The sequence below is a fragment of the Triticum urartu genome, chromosome 7 (genome assembly GCF_003073215.2).
Source record: "Triticum urartu cultivar G1812 chromosome 7, Tu2.1, whole genome shotgun sequence".
NCBI classification, from domain to species: Eukaryota; Viridiplantae; Streptophyta; class Magnoliopsida; order Poales; family Poaceae; genus Triticum; species Triticum urartu.
In genome coordinates, this window is record NC_053028.1 from 208,728,893 (window position 1) to 208,751,531 (window position 22,639).

Genomic DNA, 22,639 nt, shown 5'->3' on the forward strand with positions numbered 1-22,639 from the left:
ATGTTTCTGTGGTAGCATTTGGGATGTAATCCAACTTTGGTCGAGCTGGTGCTGCGTCCCCCTACCTGCCTAGCTTATGTGCAAACTTGTCTCCTGCTAGTACTCAGTTTGTTCTAGTAGTAGTTGCATAACTGCCCGTTTACACTGAGATGTTGTCGGATAATGGTTCTGTATGGTTGGGTTTCTTTAATGAAATCAGAGGGAAACCCCTCTTTTGATATATAAAAAAACAGTGGCACTAGCGGTGCCAAACGTTGCCTCAAATTAATAGTTCCACTAGATTAATGTGCAAAATAATAACATTACTGCTTTATCATGGCGGTGCCAAAACAGTAGCACAAGAGCAGGATCAACATGAACAATCTTTGGCAAATGGTCAGACCAAAAAGGAACATACCTCGTGATGGGAACCATGTCTTCAGTCAAAGCCATCGTAGAAGGGATGACACCAGTCACCAACATGGATGATTCAATTCATGGGACCTTTTGGTGTAGTTCACCTAAAATGAAGCAATGTTCCATGAGCTAGCAGCTTCTTCTTCTTCTTTTTTTAAGAAAAGGGCTCCAGCCCTGGTTCCATTTCCATCAGAAAATGAAACCCACAGAGCTTCTTCTTCATTAGTTGCAATAAAATGGAGCAACATCAAGGTTGGTCGTGAAGCTCCTGGAATGTTCAACTATAATTTGGATATCATTTGTGCAATTCAACTAAGATCAAGCGTGAAATGTATATCTCTGTTTGCACAAAAAAGGTGGAAATGAGGGTGACTAACTTGATGAAACATCATCAAATGAAAAAAAAGCATGTTCCTTATCTGAATGGCAATCGTACAAGGACAGTAGCAATTTCTAGCAGCATTACTAGATATTAGTGTGGGCATTAGGATTAACTATGACAACCGTTAAATACGTCATTACTTTAATGGTGCGATTGCTTCATTTTACTAGCAACATTATATTAACAGGTGCTACGGAGTCGGTATTTGGGCACGGGAGAGTAGGCGGACCAGGACAATTGCATCTCTAACAAAAAGAAGCAACTTATCTTAATGGGAAATTTAGCAGGACATGAAAAAAGTGCCATTGATTCATATTACTGGAGGCATTACATTGAAAACAACATTGGTTTAACGTGTCCTTACTTTTAACAGTGCGACTGCTACATTTTACCAGTGGCATTACATAAGAGCGGCTCGGGGCAACAAACATCAGAAGAGGATATCTGGGTTGGTCCCATTTTTGTTCGGTATATAGCCACCTTATACTGTGTGAGGCTAGCAAATATAGTGTTGGACTTACTCTTTTGACTTGCCCCCAGTCCCCACTTTCTTTCCTTTTTAACCAATAGATCGGGTTTATATTGAGTTTGTATTGCATTCCCTTTATTTCCCTATTAGACCTAGAGACCAGTTCGATAGTGAGTCTCTGCTACTTTTCGCCCCCATTATTTCCTCTTTTGACCAAGTCCTAGATTCAGGTAACAAATCTTCCCCCACCCCCACCCCCTTTCTTCCTTGTTTGAACCAAGTAGTACTAGATTCGAGTGCATGAACTAGTTTTACCTCTTAACAGTAAAAAATTAGGTGGTTTTCGAACAGCCGATCGATCCTATCTACGAGGGGGCCTGAGAAATAGTAAAAGATACAAATGCAGTGACGTCAGGAGCTCGGGAAGTAGAGCAAGGCCGGTTTCGAAGGAAGTTATACCTGAGGGTCGCCGCGATGTCGCTAGGTAGGCGGTGGGAGGCCAGATCTGCCCACACTATGGCAGCGAGGAAGAAGGGGTGGGAGGCCCTCCCTCGCCAGCGATGCTTGGGAGAGAATGGCAAGGCACGCTGATCGGGACGCGCCAGCAATGTGTGAGGGAGTCCTGGACTAAGGGGTCCTCGGGAGTCCGGCCTGTTATCCATGGGCCGGACTGATGGGCCATGAGGACATGAAGGCCGAAGACTATACCTGTGTCCGGATTGGACTCTCCTTGGCGTGGAAGGCAAGCTTGGCGATCGACTATGAAGATTCCTTCTTATGTAACCGACTCTATGTAACCCTAGATTCCACCCCCCCGGTGTCTATATAAACCGGAGGGGTTAGTCCGGAAAGGATATACTCATTACCATAGTCATACAGGCTAGGCTTCTAGGGTTTAGCCATTACGATCTCGTGGTAGATCAACTCTTGTACTACTCATATTCATCAAGATCAATCAAGCAAGAAGTAGGGTATTACCTCCATAGAGAGGGCCCTAACCTGGGTAAACATCGTATCCCCCGTCTCCTATTACAATCGATCCTAGACGCATAGTTCGGGACCCCCTACCCTAGATCCGCCGGTTTTGACAACGACATTGGTGCTTTCATTGACAGTTCCACTGTGTCGTCGATGAAAGACAACATCACCTCCGGGAGGGCTCTGGCCCTAGGCCAAACCCTCCGACTAGGCGGCTTTACTATGATCGCCCATTCGGCCGTTGAGCCGACGATGACCTCACGGGCCATCGAAAACCGCCTTCGCATCAACTCCAAGCACTCCAAGCAGATGGATCTGACAGAGTATTCATCTTTAAACGAACTCCTAGATCGCATCGCCGCTTAGGGAATAGCCACAGACTACGGCCGGATCGGACCTAAAACCAGCTAAGGAGAAATTGAACCCCTACCGGTCACCTACCAAAGATGGACTATATTCGGATCGCCGATCAGGAAGAGCCAGATACTCACCCGCGAAAGGATGCGGCCAGCCCACCGAACATAGCATCGGACGGCGGTCCTAAACAATCAGAAGATATTCCGGAACCCGGACTATTAAGCCCGGAAGGTCGTCAGACTCCGGATAATCGGTCAGGTCGGGGCTTGGATTTAATTCCACCCACCCACCCGGACATAGACACTCTCATGAGCATAAAACAGCAGCCTCAGGAAACGTCCACCACTTCTGGGCCAGATTCCTCCTTATCAAGGACAAGGTAAGAGATTGTCGTGACGAGGACGTAATATCAGCGTTCTGCAACAATTGCGCGGACGAAGGAATCCTCACCATCATCTATCGCCACCTCATACTGAAATTCGCTGACTTAGCAACCATCATACAAAAGTACAACACGATGGAGAGCGCTTGGAAAACTCAGGTAGCTCGCTGGGAACCGTCAGTCCCAACTCAACTCCCCCTACAGGCGAAAAGGGCGCACCCTCATGGCACGCCTAGTCCAACAGTCAAGAAAAACAAAACCGCTATGCGGCACGGAACCATTCTGGTGGGGAGGCTCGGTGGCCCATGAAAAATACATACAACACCAGATACCGTGGTAACCCACAGCCTTAGAGCATGTTGGATACTACGACAGGTAGCCAAGAGCGGCGAGGACATCCTTATCAAGGACGATCCAGAATGGCATCCCCCTAGAGGACGATAACTCAAGAGTATTGACGGTCTTCGAGACATTCGCTTCAAATAACAAGCGCAAAAGGGCGCTTCGCTAGCTCGCCGAAGTCTGCCAAATTGTTGTAATAAACCCCTGGAATGACACGGCTATAACATTCAACGCCAGTGATGAACCAAAGTACAGAACAGTACTAGCGCCAGCCGCATTAGTCCTCAGTCCCATCGTGGACGGGTTTCGACTTACCAAGGTCCTCATGGACGGCGGCAGCGGACTAAACCTCATTTATGAGGACACACTCCATAAAATGGAAATAGACAAAAGCCGCATCAAGCAAAGTAACACAACCTTCCGAGGAATTATTCCTAGTCGGGAGGCGCGGTGCGCGGGCAAAATCAAACTTGACGTAGTATTCGGCACGTTGGAGAACTATCGGTCTGAAGAAATAACTTTCCAAGTGGCCCCTTTCAGTAGCGGATATCACGCCCTGTTGGGGCGGGATGCTTTTACACGCTTTCAGGCCATACCCCATTACGGGTATGTGAAGCTCAAAATGCCCGGACCAAACAGTATAATCACTCTCGTCAGTGATCCGGACATAGCACTCCGCGCTAAAAACAAAACCGCATCCATGGCCCTAGAGGCGCTATCTGATGCCCTCGCGGCTGAAGAATTAACCGCACTACACTCCACAGTGGACAGGCACGACGTGATCCTCGATAAACGCCCTAAATCCACATCCTTCAAACCAGCAGAAGAAATAGTCAAATTCCAGTCCACCCAACGGACCCCAAGAAGACAACATCTATCAGAGCTCAACTGAACCCAACAGTTAACACCGCACTACGAGAATTCCTGCGTGAAAACTGGGACATATTTTCCTGCCACCCTTCAGATATGCCAGGGATCCCACGCGAGCTAGCCGAACATAGCCTCAATATATTAAAGGGATTTAAACCGGTCAATCAAACACTATGGCGCTTTTCCGAACCCAAGCGACAAAGCCATGGGAGAGGAGCTGGCCAAACTCATCGAGGCCGGATTCATTAGAGAAATCAAACATCCAGACTGGCTGGCAAACCTGGTGATGGTACCAAAGAAGGACAAATCCTGGCGCCTGTATGTCGATTTCAAAGACCTCAACAAGGCTTGCCCTAAGGATCCCTTCCCCCTCCCCCGCATTGATCAAATCATCGACGCCACCGAAGGACACGACTCACTGTGTTTCCTCGATGCATATTCCGGATACCATCAAATCAAAATGAAGGAGTCCAATCAAGCCGCAAGAGCATTTATCACCCCATATGGGCCATTCTGCTTCAACACCATTCCCTTTGGGCTCAAGAACGCCGACGCCAGATACCAACGCATGATTCAAACATTCCTGGAGAAACAGATCGGAAAAACGGTAGAAGATTACGTCGATGACGTCGTCATCCAAACTATGCACGTCGAAACACTAATAGACGACTTATGTCTTACATTCGATAACCTCCGGGCGTATGACATTAAGCTAAAACCTAGAAAAGTGTGTCTTCGGCGTCCCCGCTGGAAAACTACTGGGCTTCATCGTTTCCAATAGAGGAATCGAAGCAAACCCAGCTAAAACCCGAGCTCTGTCACAGTTGGCTACACCAACAGACCTCAAACAGGTCCAAAAGCTAGATGGATGCGTAGCAGCGCTAAGCTGCTTTATCTCCAGATTAGGAGAAAAGGCACTACCACTCTATCGCCTCTTACGGTGCACTAATAACTTCGAATGGACAGACGCGGCAACTGCCGGACTGGAGGAAATAAAGGCCCTCCTAGCAAGCAACCCAATCCTGGCCGCACCAAACACTGGCGAGCCCATGTTGTTATACATATCGGCAACACATCAGGTGGTGAGCGCCATGCTCATTGTCGAATGAGAACAGGACGGACACAAATTTCTGCTCCAAAAACCAGTATACTATGTATCAATTGTCCTCACACCGTGTAAATCCCAGTACCCCCACCACTACTAGAAATCCCCATATTTCCGACGATGAAATCTAATAGCCGACGGACCGTCGGGTATTACAGTAATAGCTGACGGTAGTTATAATGGCCGACGGTTACTGTCAACTCACGAGTATTACCACTAATACCCGACGATATACTAGAATGCCCGACGGTGAAAATTCACCCCTCGGATATCCAACTTAATGCCCGACGGTTCATCGTAAAACCTGACGGTTTTTCCTACACCCACAGGGATTACATGTAATGCCCGACGGGTTTCCCTACACCCACGGGGATTACATGTAATGCCCGACGGGTTTCCCTACACCCACGGGGATTACATGTAATGCCCGACTGTTAATTGTAATGCCCGACGGTTTTTGGTACACCCTCGGGGATTACATGTAATGCCCGACGGTTTCTGCCACACCCATGGGGATTACATGTAATGCCCGACGGTGAAATTTAATAGCCGAAGGTGAAAACAAAACTCTGACCTATGAGAGGACATGGCCGGCGGTAGATATGTGCCACTTGGTTATTTGAGAAAATACCCGATGGTGTATAGTGATAACCGGCGTTTGACTTTCCCTCTCCATGATATGTTTCAATGGACAACATATGTAGAATGGCCGATATTATATTCCAGATAATTCAGAAGATTCCAAGAACTAACATCTAGCATTGCTATTGTAAGCGAGTGCATTATGTTCTTTTTCACAATTAATATATAGGATGCTTAAAAATTGGTACAGGATAATACAAATATGATGTTTAAAAAAATTGCACTTACAAAAGTACTAGTTTGCTAATTTCTTGGTCATGTACTTCTGTAACTTGCCTTGAACGTATCTTTAGTTTTTCTAATAAATGCAACTTTGTCTAGAAGGACCCCGACCTTCATGTATATTATTAATTAACTGTAAATGTGTCGTGAAGTATTAATAACATCTTGAATTATAACGAGGATGAGTGTTGTATTTTAAAATTAAGAAAGTGAAATGCTATGCATACGATCCTATACATACATATGATCCTTTTTGTCCGAAGTAGTGTGACCATTCTTTTTCCTCCCAACCAAGAAAGTAAAAGGGAGGCATCACCCTTTCTACAAAGAGTCTGCCACATGGAGCGAGGCATTACCATTTCAAAGTGCTGCCGTCCCCTGCATCGGTGAGGCTATGTTCGTACAATATGAACCCTTTCGTATTTTCATCACCATTTTATGTCCTTAGTAAACATGTATGGCTGGTCATGAAGTACTAATACTATCGGGACATACAAGCCCGAGTTCCGTATTTCAAAACTAAAAAAAGAGTCATTATATATATACATATGATTCTTTACGTACAATCCTTATCACACACCACAAACACAACAAATCAACCATTAAGCGGTGGTCATTCTTTCTTCCTCGGGAAGAAAAAGGGTGATCTCGCCAGCGTCTCTCCGAAGGAGAGTTCTTTTGATCGTCGCCGTCCTTCGGCGGCTCCCCTCCTCCGACGACCTCGATCGTCGGTGCTAGGGAGGGTGCCGGATCCATGTGTGTGTCTGTGTGTGTGGATAGTTTTAGGCTAAAGCAGCTTTGTTTTTAGGTTGCTCATCGTCTTCAGATCCTTCCCCGACAAGTCAATCGGCCCTATGGTTGGGGGTGGTTTTGAAAACCAGCCTTTTCAAGCAAGGATTGTGTGGCGGCGGCATCCTCGTGGTGGACATGTGTCCTCGGGTCGGCGTCTGCCCCAACATCGGTGCGGAGCTTGGGAGGTACGTAGTTCAGGAGCGGATGTAGATTGTGGACTACATCGACGACATCTGGAAGACGGAATATGTGATGGGTTCGTGGTTGATGGATGGAAAGTGTGGTTTCCTCCTTCAACGTCTTAGTTGTGGTGGGGTGCCAAACCTTGAGTTCGATAGGGTGTCTGGGGGTGTTGCTCAGATCTGATTCGTTCAACGACAATGACTTCAGTTTTGGTGAGCCACCTTGGAGGCCCACAAAGCTTCATATCAGCGATGGAGCCGTGTCGAGTTTGGGTGAGGAGGTCATCTGTCGTTCTTCTTTTCGGTGGCTGTTGTGGTCGTGCTGGGGCAGGTGACGGAGCGTTGCTGTCTAGCTCAAAGATGTTTTGCTATCTTTTCAGTTTTGTCATGTCGATCCTTACGTGGCTTGTACTTTAATCTTTATGATATGAATGAGACACGTATTACCATGCAAAAGAAAAAAAACCGATGCGCGGTGGAACCAAATACAACACACCAATGGATCATCCAAGGTATTATGGCCATTTTTCGCAAAAAATAACGTATTATGATCATACCAAGAATCCTATATGTGCCATGTCAAAAAAAAGGGATCGTGTATGTGCAAAACGAACTGTGAGAAATCTAAGAAAAAAATAGGATTTAAAAACCAAATGGCCCAAAAAATAAAAGTTAAAAGTTATTGTACTCCTATATGATTTCATACGTACTAATAATTAATTAATAACGCGTGTGCAAAAAATTAAGTGCACCGCATGGTTCGAACCCAAGACCAAACAAGCTAGCCTAGCGTGCTATACCAGGTGGAGATCAGACATGTTCTGATATATACCTCCTCAGATGTTATCTATACTAGATATTCTCAAAGCGCCGTTGACCAGCCCCGCCGCTTATATCCCCTCAGTCCTGCGGCTCACATTCACCTCTCTCTCAACACCGGTCGCCGCCTAGATGTGTCACCTGACTTGCCACCGTCCTCCACTCTCGTCTCAGATTTGACCCCAAAGTCAAGCTGCAGGCAGCAACAGCAGGTTCCCGTGTCGCCATGAGCTGGATGGGGAAGCGGGGGTTGGGTGGGGAGAGCCCGCACTGGCGGAGAAGACGAACGAGGGATGGCGGCCCCGGAGCTACCTCCACTACCTCGCCGCCGCGTCCAGTCCGACCCTGCCTCCTGCAAGCACGGCGACTTCCTTGACACCGTCTGGGCGGGCCACGAGCTAACCACGCCCAATCTCTTCAGGTCAGTACAGTACAGTAGGCAATTTGGGATTTTTTTAACTGAAATTGAGGAAATTTTGACACAATTGAGTGTGGAGACTGATTGTTTGGTTAATTAGTTAATCAAGACGTACACCAGAGACAATTTGTTGCAACATTGACACGATTATGTGATGTAGAGATAATGAGATATGCTCATGTTTTACTGCTACTCGAACCCTGATATGTACCGTGGCTTTCATGGGATAATATAATTGAGTCCATTTAATCCATTGAGGAGGCCTCGTGGTTATCTATTTTTTTTCATGTTTCTCGCGTAGTGGTTGGTGCCCACCTCGCAGCCGTGGACTCCTGTTACCGAATTATTTGACAATCTGGCGCTGATTTCTTGGCGCGGCCAGCAAAAAATTCTCCCACGCCGACGCACCACGCACCAAATCAGGTCCTGAACTAACCGCCATAGTCTCCTGGTCCTCTTTGAAAATAAACACATCCTCGTTATCCAAACCAATCTAGCTCGAGGGGTGTCCGGCGTCCCTCTGCTTCCACTCCGACGGGTGGTTAGGGGTTCCTCTGCTTCCTCTGTGATGGCCGATCAATCGGCACGCGATGATCACAGTGGGGCGCCACGGTATCATTCTCATCTCCCTCCTCATTCCCCTCTCTCCTGGTCTCTGTCACACCCCCTTAAGTACTTTTCTTCCTTCCTGACTTGCGTGATTGTGCTGATTGTCCATTATTTCTACATTGCAATTTTCTTTTTGCATGATGCATCAGTATTGGTTTGTTGGCGGTTCATAATTTTAGGTTGGCAAGTTTTCTTGTTGTACGAGTTGATCTTGTTTTCTTTCTTTTCTTTCTATACTATGTTAGCCGTGAACTGATTTTAAGAAATAGAGAGAATATTTGTAGAACCTAAGAGAATATTTGTAGCACGTACTTAGAATTCTGAAATAGAGGTGACCATATTATATTTAGAAATAAGAATTCTAAAACTGGTGGACGGGTGGTAGTTACAATTCTTTGTTTTGGTCACAAACATGAAAAAACTACTTGGTTTATCTATGAAGTGTTGGAAGCTTTGATTTTTTGTGCGTATTCTCACTTTCACAAATGCACAAGTAACTAACAAAAATATTTTGGGATGGTTTTTGGCAGTGGCGTTTCAAGTGTGACCCATTGGAGCAAGAGAAGGCAGATGGTGTTTTGGAGGAGAACTTTACTAGGAAAGTGAAGCAGATGCTACATGAAGAAAAGGCGGCAGCCATCAAAAGATTAATGAAGAAGGGACAATTGCCTACACAACTAACAGAAGTGGATGAGAATGGTAACCGTTGGCCAACTACGGAAGCATTAATTTCTGCAAAGAAAGTTGACTTTGGTACCGATGTTGGTTGGCGTCTACTATGTGAGCATTGGAGTGGTGATGAATTTAGAGGGTTATCCTTAAGAAACAAGAGGAACAGACTTGCTAATGGGGATACAGTCTTCCATTGCAGCGGTGCGAGAAATGCTGTCGCCACACGTCAATTCCTGGTACTCTATCTTCGTCAAGCATCTTTTTGCTTATGTTTAATAGGATAGGAAAGTTTGATTTACATTGGATGATGTTTCACACTCTTGAAATGCAAACACTCAAAACAGGGAAAGACCCTGGAATTTCCGGTGCTTGGCTTCACACGCACAATTTGCATCGAGGGACCGACGAAGAGAAGATTTGCAGTCAAAGAACTGCCAATCGTTGGCTTAGCGAAATCTTGTGACTTAGCTCATTTTAATCATCATGACAACTATTTGCACAAAACTTTAGTTTACATTAATTTTTTATTTGAAAAGGAGGATTTTGATAAGGCAATGAAAAATGCCCATGGAGAAAATTGGGAAGAGGAGCACCTAGATTTAGATGGACAAATCGTCTATGAAGCAGCAGGTAGAATGCCACATGGCAGGCTGGGAATTGCTAATGATTTATTTAGCAAAGCAGAGAAGGCGACGTTTAAGTCTAAAAGGGTGATGGCCTCACAACCGGTGCAGTCTGCTAGGGAGGACCATCTAGAAAGAGAGAACAAACATTTGAAGCGGGAGAACAAGCGTCTTCGAGGCATTGAGATTGTTGTGCAGGTAATCTTTCCTTCTCTTATAAATTGGAGTCTGAGTGGATAGGGTTGTGCTGGCATGCTGATGTTTATAGTCATTGGCTGAGAAAGGGGGAGTGGACTTTGATGGTATAATGCAATCAGCTGCGGCTGACTTGGTAAGTTTAACCCATCTAGATGGTAGGCTTGCAGCAATGGAACTATTAAGTGATGTGTCTTCTGTGTATGATACACAGTCTACATCAGATTCGGAAGGCGGAATTCATAGGGGACGAGGTGATGTGCATCAAAGCGAACCTGCAAAGGTTAGTTCATTATCGTCGTGCCTGCAAGTCTGCGGATGACCTCCCCCTTGTTCCACCGATTTTGTTTTCTCTTTGCACATTAGCACATTTAGACGATATCAAGAAAGAATTTGTGTGTGCAAGTTAGTTGCAGGATTATGGGTCATGGATAGTAGTAGCAGAGACAATAGATCCCTTATTGTTTTAATTGCAGATTTGTGAAAATAAATGCATGGTTAACTATATGGGCACATTCCTCTAAAGGATTATATCACCTAAGAGAAATGATTTCTAATGCATATAAATACTTGATGGTTGATAGAACAAGTTTATCTGCACATATATGAAAAAAATGTTGTGAAGACCACCCTTGATAGCCTACAATTGCCATGGTTGTTTCTCTGTACATATGCCTTGTTTGCTTGTTTCTCTGTACATATGCCTTGTTTGCACGCATATCTTAATTTGCTCCCATTTCTTATTCGCAAAACTGAAGCATGTTAATTCAAAAATCATCAATAGGGAAATATATGACAGTATGAACAATAATTTATTTGTAATTCATGTAGAATATATTCAGGTCGCAGGGAAAGAATTAGTACACAGGAAAGACTTTAGCTAACCATCCCGAATATTTTTCTTAGGAATATTCTTCCTTTTTACCTAAGCATGGTTGGACCATGTTTGCTGAACCCTCTATACAGACGCATTTCAATTAGAATACTCTTCCTTGGGACACATGCAGCTAGTATATGCTTTTGATTGTTGTTTGAAACAAGATCACATGCACAAATGTACTTTACAAACTTGAGCTAAACTGACGCTTGCTATATCTCTTAAAGATCAACCATACACGCTCATGATCATTCCAAATTGCTAGTTTCAGAATTCCAATTAGCTCTATGCTAGATACTATATGTGAAGTATAACAACAAAAATCATGTAATAAATATTTATGTGCAGTATAATCTACAACATTGTTGGTGTAAATTTTATGTGAGCTTTTGCCATTAAATTATTTGAATGGAAATTTATATTAACCTCTTTTTGAATATGTCATTCTTAATTAGTTATATGCTCGAACTAGCCAATAGTGTTCTGTTAGTTTACTTGTTCGGCTGTGTCATGAGACTGCAAAATGTAAACACTGTTGATAGTTGGGTTGCCGATAGATATCCACTGTACTTGGACAGTGCCCTCCTGCTGATTCATGTTTCCTGTGAAAATCTCATGTGAAGGATCAAAAGGAAAACCGGCAATCATATTGTTAGATAGTCATACTATTAAATAGCAGCTAGCAGCTTACCTGTCAATTAGAAAAAATATATTTGGTCCCTGTAGGTCACTTGAATTTTAGCTAAATTATACTGACAACTAGTTTTATCATTACTTAGGGAATGGGAAGCAGGACTGGAGGCAGTACCAGTCATGGAGATGATGATGAGGATGACTACTATGGCAGCGAGGGAGATGATGACTATGGCAAGGATAGTCTATATGGTGATGAGCCATACTATGGTGGTGAGGGATATAATGACTATGAAGATGAGGAATATAATGAGTATGGCAATGATAATGATGATTGGCCATAAAAATCTAGTGATCTTCAAGTCATGCCAAAATCAAGTTATGTTAGATGTTTGAAATACTTTATCTTATGGACCAATTTGTCATAGTGGACAATTTATCTTCGCAAAATATGACCTATCTCAGTTATTATTTTGTTCTGAATTCAGACATTTGATACTTATGGTTAAGGCCATTCGGATGCAACTCAATACCTTGTGCTTGTGTGTATGAGATGTATTTGAAATGCCAATATTCTGAAATATTGCTATTGTACGTGTAAACACCCCTCGGTGAAAGCAATATATGAGGGGTGAGTAATGCCCTAAGGTGGCACAAATGTCTCGGTTACACAGTATGCCATTGGGGACTTTAGACCGTTGGTGAATTCATAAATTGACGGTGTTTGCTCACCCCTCAACTAACAGGTCTCCTGAAGGGTTGTATGCACCGTCGGCCATCTAACTAGCCGACGGTTTGGTTCTCCGCATGGGTATAACTAAGTCCTATGGGTCGAATGTACCGTCGACTATTATGAAAACCGAGGAGAATCAATAACCGTTGGACAATAAATGCCCGACCAGGAACCGTCGGATATAAATGTCGTCGGGCTAAGGTGAGCCAGCAGGTCACAGTAACATGCTCGACGGCTCACCGTCGGCTTACTACCGTAGGTGACAAAATTACCCGACCGTACCGTCGGCCATTACTCTAATGGCCGACGAAGCAAGGCAGACAGGAGATGGCCGACACTGTACCGTCGGTTTTAGTAATAGTTGACGGTGATAAAAAATATCCGACGGTGATTGGACCCTCGGTTATAATGAAATATCTAGTAGTGCACTACCAAAAGATAGCATATGCGGTCTTCATGGCATCCCGCAAGCTACGACACTACTTCCAGGAGTGTTCAATCACAGTAGCTTCTAAGGTCCCACTCAATGACATAATAAACAACCGCGATGCCACGGGATGGATCGCCAAAAGGGCCATAGAGCTACTTCCATTCGACATAACATACAAGCCACGACGAGCCATCAAATCCCAAGTGGACGACTTCATCGCCGAATGGATAGAGGCCGAATTCCCTAAAGAGTACGACGCATATTCCAATTGGGTTATGTATTTTGACAGCTCCAAAATGTTGGCAGGGCTGGGAGAGGGAGTCGTGTTAACATCCCCCACTAGAGACGTCGTCCAGTATGTACTCCAGATATTATATAGAGACTCTAACAATGCGGCCGAATACGAGGCCCTACTGCATGGTCTTCAGATGGCTGTATCCATGGGCATACAACGCCTGGAGGTGCACTGGGACTCGAACCTTGCCATATCTCAAATAAATGGCGACAATGACGCCAAAGATTGAAAGATGGCAGCTTATCGTAATGTCGTATTAAAAATGTCGGCTCAATTCGAGGGGCTTGAATTTCATCACGTCGCCCGAGAAAGTAACCAAGCGGCGGACGTCCTTGCTCGCATCGGCGCTAAGCGCGACCTAGTCCCACCCAACATCTTCCTGGAAAGGCATTTCAAGCCATCTGTGGCATGGCAAGGGGAGGGCGGCAACAATAGTCCAGATCCGAATACAGCTTAGCCACCGAAGTAACACCGTCAGCCCATCTCATTATGGCAGTAATTGCTCCATGGAACGAACCTTTCTTGGCCTACATTAATAGGAAGGAGCTCCCCAAAGACCAGAATGAGGCTCGCCGCATTGTCCGGCGCTCGAAGTCTTACAAGGTTGACGACGGAGATCTCTACAAGAAAAGTACCACCAGAGTACTTCAAATATGTATCTCCGAAGAAGAGGGGCGGCAGCTTCTAGCGGAAATTCACGCCGGTCTCAGTGGACACCACGACGCCGCTCGGGCTCTTGTTAGCAAGGCCTTCCGTGTTAGGTTTTATTGGCCGACAACCCGAGCAGACGCACAAGACCTCGTCCAACGCTGCGTCGGATGCCAACTCTTCGCCAACCAAAGCCACATGCCCCCAACTGCCTTACAGACTATCCCCATCACTTGGCCTTTCGCGGTCTAGGGACTGGATACGGTTGGACCCCTTAAAGGGGAAGCCATAAGAGAAAATATCTGCTGGTTATGGTGGACAAATTCACTAAGTGGATAGAGGCTAAACCGGTCAAAATGGCTGAGTCCGGCCCGGTGATAGATTTCATATCCGGTGTCGTGCACCGTTATTGTGTCCCGCACAGCATCATCACCGACAATGGCTCTAATTTCACAGCCAGTGAGGTAAAAATCTGGTGTACTAATCTGGGTATTAAACTCGATTACGCCTCCATCTACCACCCACAAACCAACGGTCAAGTCGAACGAGCCAACGGTCTTATTATGAGCGGCATTAAGCCCAGACTAGTGCGGTCTTTGAAAGAATAAGACAAGCACTGGGTTGAGGAGCTCGACTCCGTACTATGGGGGTTGCGGACCACGCCAAACTATACTATCGGGTACACACCTTTCTTCATGGTGTATGGCGCAGAGGCCGTATTTCCCTGCGATATTATTCATGACTCACCTCGAGTGCGTATGTACAAAGAGAGAGAAGCCGAGCTTGATCGGCAGGACGGCCTAGATGCCCTGGAGGAGTAACGCGATGTCGCAAAAGCCCGTTCAGCATTTTACCTACAGCAGGCTCGAAGATATCAAAGCAGAGAAGTACGGGCCAAGACTTACAACGTTGGCGAACTCGTTATGCGCCTGCTGGAGAAGAAAAAGGACAAACTCAAGCCCAAATGGGAGGGTCCCTTGATAATTGATGAATTTGTCACCAGAGGAGCATACCGTCTTCACGATGCATCAGACAATCGACTCAAGCCGAACCCCTAGAACGCGGCCAGACTCCGAAGATTCTATGCCTAGCGCCAAACCCCTTGTTCGTCTCCTCCTCCCCTGTAGTTTCCATTATTTTTTCTCTCTTTTCCGATTACTTTCTTCTTTCTCGCTTTAACGCTTTGGTACGGCTAGACCGCACACCATTGACAGATACATCTCTAAATATGTATGTCACTTGTACCTGGGGGCCTCTCGGACAGAGGTTCTTGTCATTCCTTGAGCATTAAGCTCCTCACATATGAGTTTTTCCATATGTACCTTTTCTTTGCCACTATATGCATCGATATGACTTAAGTTTTGGCCAGGCTGGGTTGCCTGGCTCTTGTGCTTATGCCCTACGTTCCCGTTAGTTCGGCTAGGGCATAAAGGGAGCACCTCTGCGATTGTTACTGCCGGGTCATCCGGATGTGTACCTCAGACTGGGTGAAGCCGAAAGCTAGCGTTCTTAAGGGAATATTAGGTCGGTGAATTAAATATGTTTTCTAAACTCACTCCATTGTGCACCCCCGGACATTATACAAATGGTGGTGCTCGCATCACAATTCGAACATGTACATTAAATGCATGCACAACCAGGGAAAGGAACCCTTAACGGAACTATTCTCTCTGGAAGATGTTTCTTACGATATCAATGTAATATAACATAGCTAGCCCGATACAACTTGTCTGTTCAAGCAACTATGACCCCTACGCCTAGTTTTCTAGGCATACCCCGGCCTATTCGGCCGCGACGGTATTCAGAAACACTCCGCACCTTCGGGTCCGGAGATTGAAGCGAAAAGGTCTGCCATGACAAATGATATACAATGCAGCTAGAGTTCCACATAATGAGGAAAGTACACAGTCATTTGGACTCGAACACTTCCTCATCTACACCTTCCAATAGGCAGTCTAACTTACAATCCTGTTGGGAATATTTGGCGGCCACCTCTACTTGGTCATATACTAAACTAACAGGAATTTCTTCCCCATTTGACCCTAACGTTCCAACTCGGGCTATGTGATTTGGATACAGGTTGGTATATCGCGTTTTCACCATGGCCAAGGCCTCTCGCGCACCCTCTCGGCAGGTCGATATCTTCCACAGTCGGATACGCCGCCGCGCTCCATTGAACAGCTCTAGAAGCTCCTCCATACTTCCTGGAGGGGAGGCGGATGGCCATAAGGCCTTGGCAACGGTCTGCATAGCCAGCCGGGCATGCTCGTGCACTTGCGACAGTCTTTGCATCAGATCACTCGATGATCCGGACACCTCCTCTTCAGGACAGCCTGTCAGTATACCTGCAAACATGACTATATCAGTCCCATTTATCTCTGAACTACTTTAAAAATAGTTCGGACACATACTGAATATGCCTCCCCGCAGCTTCTTGTTCTCCTTCACGGAATCGGCTAGCTAGGCTCGAACATCTTTCAATTCTTCACCCAATGTAGTGTTGGAATCCTGTAGCTTGTTTTTCTCGTCTCTGACGCGGGTCAGCACACGCTCGCCTGCGGCGTGTTGCCTTTTCGCCTCTTTTTCTCCCTCTTGGTGATCTTCAACTTCTCTTCAAGTTGATCAGACGACCCTATTATGCGATCAGCAGCAGAATTAGCACAATTGGTATACAATTATTGTTCCTCGGTGGAGGGGAACATTACCAGAAGAAGACTTCTTAATGTTTTCAAGTTCGGCAGTAGCAGCATTTAGCTGCGCCCCGCACTGCTCCAGATCCTGGGCTAGCAAGCAATTCTTCTCTGTAAGGACCTGGTCATACAACGATCCTTAAATCAGTTGTGCCAACTGCTTTCAGTCTCGGGGGCTATGGGCATATGGTTATCCTTTTCTGACAAAGAAAACTTACCTGCACATGTGTCAGATATTGCTTCGTGGCTCTTCTAAGCCCATCTCGAGTAGCTTGGATGTATGCATCGCCCAAGCTAAAGGCATTAAAAGCCTCCTCCGAGAACTTGGGGTCTCGCAAGACAGCCCTGTAGCGCCAATGGTTCATGGCACTCTCTACCACCAAGTTGGTGATAGACATATTTTCCGAACCCTCGGCCGAAGGGCAGTCCGGCGATGTTCCTGCACCGGCCCCAGTCTCCCCAATTGGATCTAAATCCCAGTTGTTGGGAACACCACCGACCGGGTCCCCGGACATAGTTCGGCGAACCCTCTTCCTGCAACCAAACAAACACACGAGTCACAGTCGGATGTGGCCGCCGAAAAGCATGTTTATATGTACCTCCGCGATGAAGGCCTGGCTATGTCTTTGATACGTCTCCAACGTATCTATAATTTTTGATTTCTCCATGCTATATTATCTACTGTTTTAGGCAATATTGGGCTTTATTTTCCACTTTTATATTATTTTTGGGACTAACCTATTAACCGGAGGCCCATCCCAGATTTGCTGTTTTATGCCTATTTCAGTGTTTCAAAGAAAAGGAATATCAAACGGAGTCGAAACAGAACGAAATCAACTGGAGAAGTTATTTTTGGAACGAAAGCCACCGGATAGACTTGGACTCCACATCAGGAGATATGGGAGGTGCTCACGAGGGTGGGCCCCCCGCCTAGGGCGCGCCCCCTGCCTTGTGGGGCCCCCCTAGCTCCTCCGACGTACTTCCTGCACCCATATATATCGTCGTACCCTAAAACTTCCAGAACAGAGATTAGATCGGGAGTTCCGCCGCTAGAAGCCTCCATAGGCACTGAAAACCAATCTAGACCCGTTCCGGCGCCCTGCCGGAGGGGGCAATCCCTCTTCGGTGGCCATCTTCATCATCCCGGTGCTCTCCATGACGAGGAGGGAGTAGTTCTCCCTCGGGGCTGAGGGTATGTACCAGTAGCTATGTGTTTGATCTCTCTCTCTCTCGTGTTCTTGATTTGGCACGATCTTGATGTATCGCGAGCTTTGCTATTATAGTTGGATCCTATGTTTCACCTCCCCCTCTTCTCTCTTGTAATGAATTGAGTTTCCCCTTTGAAGTAATATTATTGGATTGAGTCTTTAAAGATTTGAGAACACTTGATGTATGTCTTGCCGTGCGTATCTGTGGTGACAATGGGATACCACGTGATTCACTTGATGTATGTTTTGGTGAACAACTTGCGGGTTCCGCCCATGAACCTATGCATAGGGGTTGGCACACGTTTTTCTTGTCATTCTCCGGTAGAACTTTGGGGCACTCTTTGAGGTCCTTTGTGTTGGTTGAATAGATGAAGCTGAGATTGTGTGATGCGTATCGTATAATCATACCCACGGATACTTGAGTTGACATTGGAGTATCTAGGTGACATTAGGGTTTTGGTTGATTTGTGTCTTAAGGTGTTATTCTAGTACGAACTCTAGGGCTGTTTATGACACTTATAGGAATAGCCCACCGGATTGATTGGAAAGAATAACTTTGAGGTGGTTTCGTACCCTACCATAATCTCATTGTTTGTTCTCCGCTATTAGTGACTTTGGAGTGACTCTTTGTTGCATTTTGAGGGATAGTTATGTGATCCAATTATGTTAGTATTGTTGAGGGAACTTGCACTAGCGAAAGTATGAACCCTAGGCCTTATTTCCTATCATTGCAATACCATTTACGCTCACTTTTATCATTAGTTACCTTGCTGTTTTTATATTTTCTGATTACAAATACCTTTATCTACCATCCATATTGCACTTGTATTACCATCTCTTCGCCGAACTAGTGCACCTATACAATTTACCATTGTATTGGGTGTGTTGGGGACACAAGCGACTCTTTGTCATTTGGTTGCAGGGTTGCTTGAGAGAGACCATCTTCATCCTACGCCAACTACAGATTGATAAACCTTAGGTCATCCACTTGAGGGAAATTTGCTACTATCCTACAAACCTCTGCACTTGGAGGCCCAACAACGTCTTCAAGAAGAAGGTTGTGTAGTAGACATCAGTCTTCACCCGCCTTCCTCTTCGAAGGCTTGCCCGGCGCGGGAGCCGATCTCTTTGAAATCGCCGAACGTCTCCCGTATGAAGCACGATATAGTGCGGTGGGTGAGGCAAAATAAGAGCACTCTTTTAGAGAGGGTGTTTCTTAATTGTTTACATGTGAAGCAGGAAGAAGGCCAGGGTAGTCGGTGGTGATGGCCACTTCTGTGCCGTCATAGCTTGTCTAGTAAAACACTCCCTCCGCAAGCACCACGAATATATCCGGATCCTCTTTGAACCCAGGCTCTAACTCCCGGTTGTGGATCTCCGGCTGTGGGGCAGGACTATGAAGTCCTTCGGTGACCTTCCGCCAGTGCTGTCATAACAAACAAACTTGAAATTTATCAAAAGTAATTCGGAAGTGGAATGAGTGGAATAGAGGGGTTGAGGCTTACCCAACTAGGAGGATCATACATAGGATACCCATCTCTGCGCTTAATGCGAAGAAACTCCTCTTCCTCCCCTTTAAACAGCTCGGCCAATATTTTGGCCAGAACGGCGGGGGTATCCGGACCCTTCCGGCCATAGCGGGAGGCGTCATCCTCTCCATTGTAGTGCCATATGGGCAGCCCTCTATATTGTAGCGGCTGAACCCGTCGCACTATGGAGATCGCCATTACCTTGATTATTGTGAGTCCGGACTGAGCGAGCATCTTTATCTTGCTCATAAGCTGGTGAACTTCTGCGCTGTCATCCTCTTCAAGACTTCAGGGACGCCAACTGTGGCATTTCTTCAGCGGAACGCTCGCAAATTCAGGAAGACCCTTTCGAACTGGGTCAGGAAGCGCGACGTGCTCGATATAGAACCATCCGGAAGGCCATTCTTCGAGTGCCTTCCTTGGTGTGCCGGACAGATATCCGGTATCAGCGATATGCCATACTTTGGCTCCGCCCACTTCTAATATTGACCCCTCGTGATTACGCGGGACAAGACATGACAACTTCCTCCATAGCTCGAAATGAGCCTTGATACCCAGGAATAATTTGCATAAAGCGACGTATCCCGCGATGTGTAGAATGGAGGCAGGGGTGAAGTTGTGCAACTGGAGGCCATAGTATTCCAGAAGCCCTCGGAGGAACGGGTGAATGGGAAATCCAACGCCCCTTAGCAGGTAGGGGACGAAACATATTCGCTCTCCCCCGGATGGGTTGGGAAGTCCTCTTCCTGAATCTCACCGTTGAAGGAATCTAGCCCCGCTCGAACAGGAAACAGATCTGCGGGGCGAAGAAATCCCTGCGTCTGCAACTTCGTCAATTGACTGTGGGACACTGAACACCTCTCCCATTCGCCTTTCTCTGGGCCGGAACGGATGGAGGAGCTGGGGGCGCTAGCCATGTTGGAATGGTTTCTCCTAAGCAGTTTCCAGGGAGTTTCCTCTGCATGGAGCCGAATGGATCTAGGATCCAATCTCTTTAATAGGCGCTCTTCCTTGCATGGATGGGGTGTTATCTGCAAAAGTACCCTAACCTTCCGCCTTTGCTTGACATGTGGAAGGCGAAGTTATTTAACGCGCAGAGGTCGAGGAGAGTGACATTGAACCGATGGCCGAATACATCACTTGTAGGAATCCGCCTTGCAATGCCGAAGATAATTTGTGTGCCGAACACCTTGCTATTAAAGACTGGTTCGAGGGATACTGAGGGAGTCCTGGACTAAGGGGTCCTCGGGCGTCCGGCCTGTTATCCATGGGTCGGGCTGATGGGCCGTGAAGACATGAAGGCCAAAGACTGTACCTGTGTCCGGATTAGACTCTCCTTGGCGTGGAAGGCAAGCTTGGCGACCGACTATGAAGATTCCTTCTTATGTAACCGACCGACTCTATGTAACCCTAGATTCCCCCCCGGTGTCTATATAAACCGGAGGGGTTAGTCCGGAAAGGATATACTCATTACCATAGTCATACAGGCTAGGCTTCTATGGTTTAGCCATTACAATCTCGTGGTAGATCAACTCTTCTACTACTCATCTTCATCAAGATCAATCAAGCAGGAAGTAGGGTATTACCTCCATAGAGAGGGCCCGAACCTGGGTAAACATCATGTTCCCCATCTCCTGTTACCATCGATCCTAGACGCATAGTTCGGGACCCCCTACCCAAGATCCACCGGTTTTGACACCGACAGTGGGTAAGAGCCGTCGCCGAGGACGACCGCGTGAACATTGCACCTTCTCACCTTCCCCGGCGGAGAGGATCCGGAGAGAGAGTGTGTGGCCACCGCTGTCGTGTTTAGATCTGGAGAGGACGAGACAGTGTGAAGAGAGCAACACTAGTAAGCAAGCACAGAGGCTCCTGCCTATATAGTGGAGTACTAGTTTTCTTTTGTCTACCGGCCGTAGCCGGCTTGACCTTGGCAATGACTATCGAGAAGTCTTCATGCACGTGCCCCAGTCGCGCAGTTGTTGTCATTTTGATCTGAAGCACCGGATTATAACATATAGCACGAAAAAATTCCACATGACAAGAAATCATAACCTCACTGCCCAAAGGAGACAAGATGAATCCCGACGGACAAACTAGATGAGGATCAAAGCTCAAATTAAAGATAAACTCGTAGAAAAGGGGTTCGTCGATAGATGTCCTAATTAACATAGCCGGCTTGACCTAGATGGCAGCCGAGTAGTCTTCGTGCATGTGCCCCCAATGACTGACCCAACATAGTTGTCGCTGTTTAACCCTTGCAGTGATCTGAAGCACATGACACCTAATTTTGCGAGATGACAAGAAACCTTTTTTAGATTTCTCACCAGAACTACATCCATGTACAACACAGCCTGCACGATGTCACATCCCTAGTTCTGGTATGACCTAGACCAGCTAGTCAGTTGAGCATCATGTTCAAATTCCATTTAAATTTGAATTGGGGATTGTGAAACCCTCAGAAATCATTTCTGGAAATAACCCAGATAAAAATTGCTCCAAAAAGGTCCAAGAAAATGTTCATGTTGCTCTCTGCAAATATTGGTCAGAGGTAAAAATCAAACCAATATTTTTAGGAACTCATAAATATTTATTTTGGCCATTTGGAATTAATGCAATAATTAATTGCTTGGATATATATATATGATATATATATAATATATGTCCAAAATTTATGCCAGTAGTTGAGGATCTCTGGAATAATACCACTAGCCCCTGCAAAAATTGGCATAAGAAAATAAAACGGTTTAGTATTTTTATTAAACCAAACAAATGTCAGAAAAATAGAAAAGAAAAACAAAAATGGAAAAACCTACCTGGACCTTACCTGCGGCCATCTCCTGTGCTGGCCCAGCACTGTGCGGCCTGGCCCGGCCCAACTGGCCAAGCCAGTCATCCTCCACCTTGCCAGGAGGAGGCGAAGGAGGCCACGGCGAGCGCGCGCATGCACACCACGCTCCTGCCTGCCTGCCCCCCTTCCCCTCGGCGCTATCCACCCCAGAGAGCTCCACCGAGCCCCCTGGCCTCTCTTCACTCTCTCCCGAGCTCTCTCCTCTCCTCTACTCGTCTTCTCTCCCGCGCCCGAATGCCACCGCAGCACGTCGCCGTGAGCCACCGCGACCATAGCCACCGCCCCGTCCC

General features: G+C 46.2%; 1 protein-coding gene across 16 annotated transcripts; it reads left to right on the forward strand.

Annotated features, from left to right (window-relative positions):
- Nucleotides 1-7,997: 7,997 nt before the first annotated feature.
- On the forward strand, nucleotides 7,998-12,559 carry LOC125520374 (stress protein DDR48-like). Of its 16 annotated transcripts, none has more exons than XR_007288661.1 (7): nucleotides 7,998-8,359; nucleotides 9,496-9,873; nucleotides 9,982-10,267; nucleotides 10,372-10,458; nucleotides 10,545-10,591; nucleotides 10,670-10,738; nucleotides 12,112-12,559. XR_007288661.1 is itself a non-coding variant. In XM_048685283.1 (7 exons), exons 2-7 carry the CDS (start codon nucleotides 9,577-9,579, stop codon nucleotides 12,359-12,361), a joined length of 1,029 nt encoding a protein of 342 aa, XP_048541240.1. In that variant the 5' UTR covers nucleotides 7,999-8,359; nucleotides 9,496-9,576; the 3' UTR covers nucleotides 12,362-12,559. The 16 variants fall into 16 exon arrangements, 14 of the variants coding, with proteins under 14 accessions (XP_048541240.1, XP_048541247.1, XP_048541237.1 ...); XM_048685283.1 differs by having other exon boundaries at nucleotides 7,999-8,359; nucleotides 9,496-9,745; nucleotides 9,824-9,873; nucleotides 9,982-10,458; nucleotides 10,578-10,591; XM_048685290.1 differs by lacking the exon at nucleotides 9,982-10,267 and having other exon boundaries at nucleotides 7,999-8,359; nucleotides 9,496-9,745; nucleotides 9,837-9,873; nucleotides 10,322-10,458; nucleotides 10,578-10,591.
- The last annotated feature ends 10,080 nt before the right edge of the window (nucleotides 12,560-22,639 follow it).

Excerpts from the sequence above, each read along its gene's own strand:
- LOC125520374 (XM_048685280.1), top strand. The coding sequence starts at position 9,577 with ATGCTACATGAAGAAAAGGCGGCAGCCATCAAAAGATTAATGAAGAAG. Across the intron at positions 9,874-9,981 it reads TCGCCACACGTCAATTCCTG|GGAAAGACCCTGGAATTTCC; the intron begins GTACTCTATCTT and ends CACTCAAAACAG. Across the intron at positions 10,739-12,111 it reads ATCAAAGCGAACCTGCAAAG|GGAATGGGAAGCAGGACTGG; the intron begins GTTAGTTCATTA and ends ATCATTACTTAG.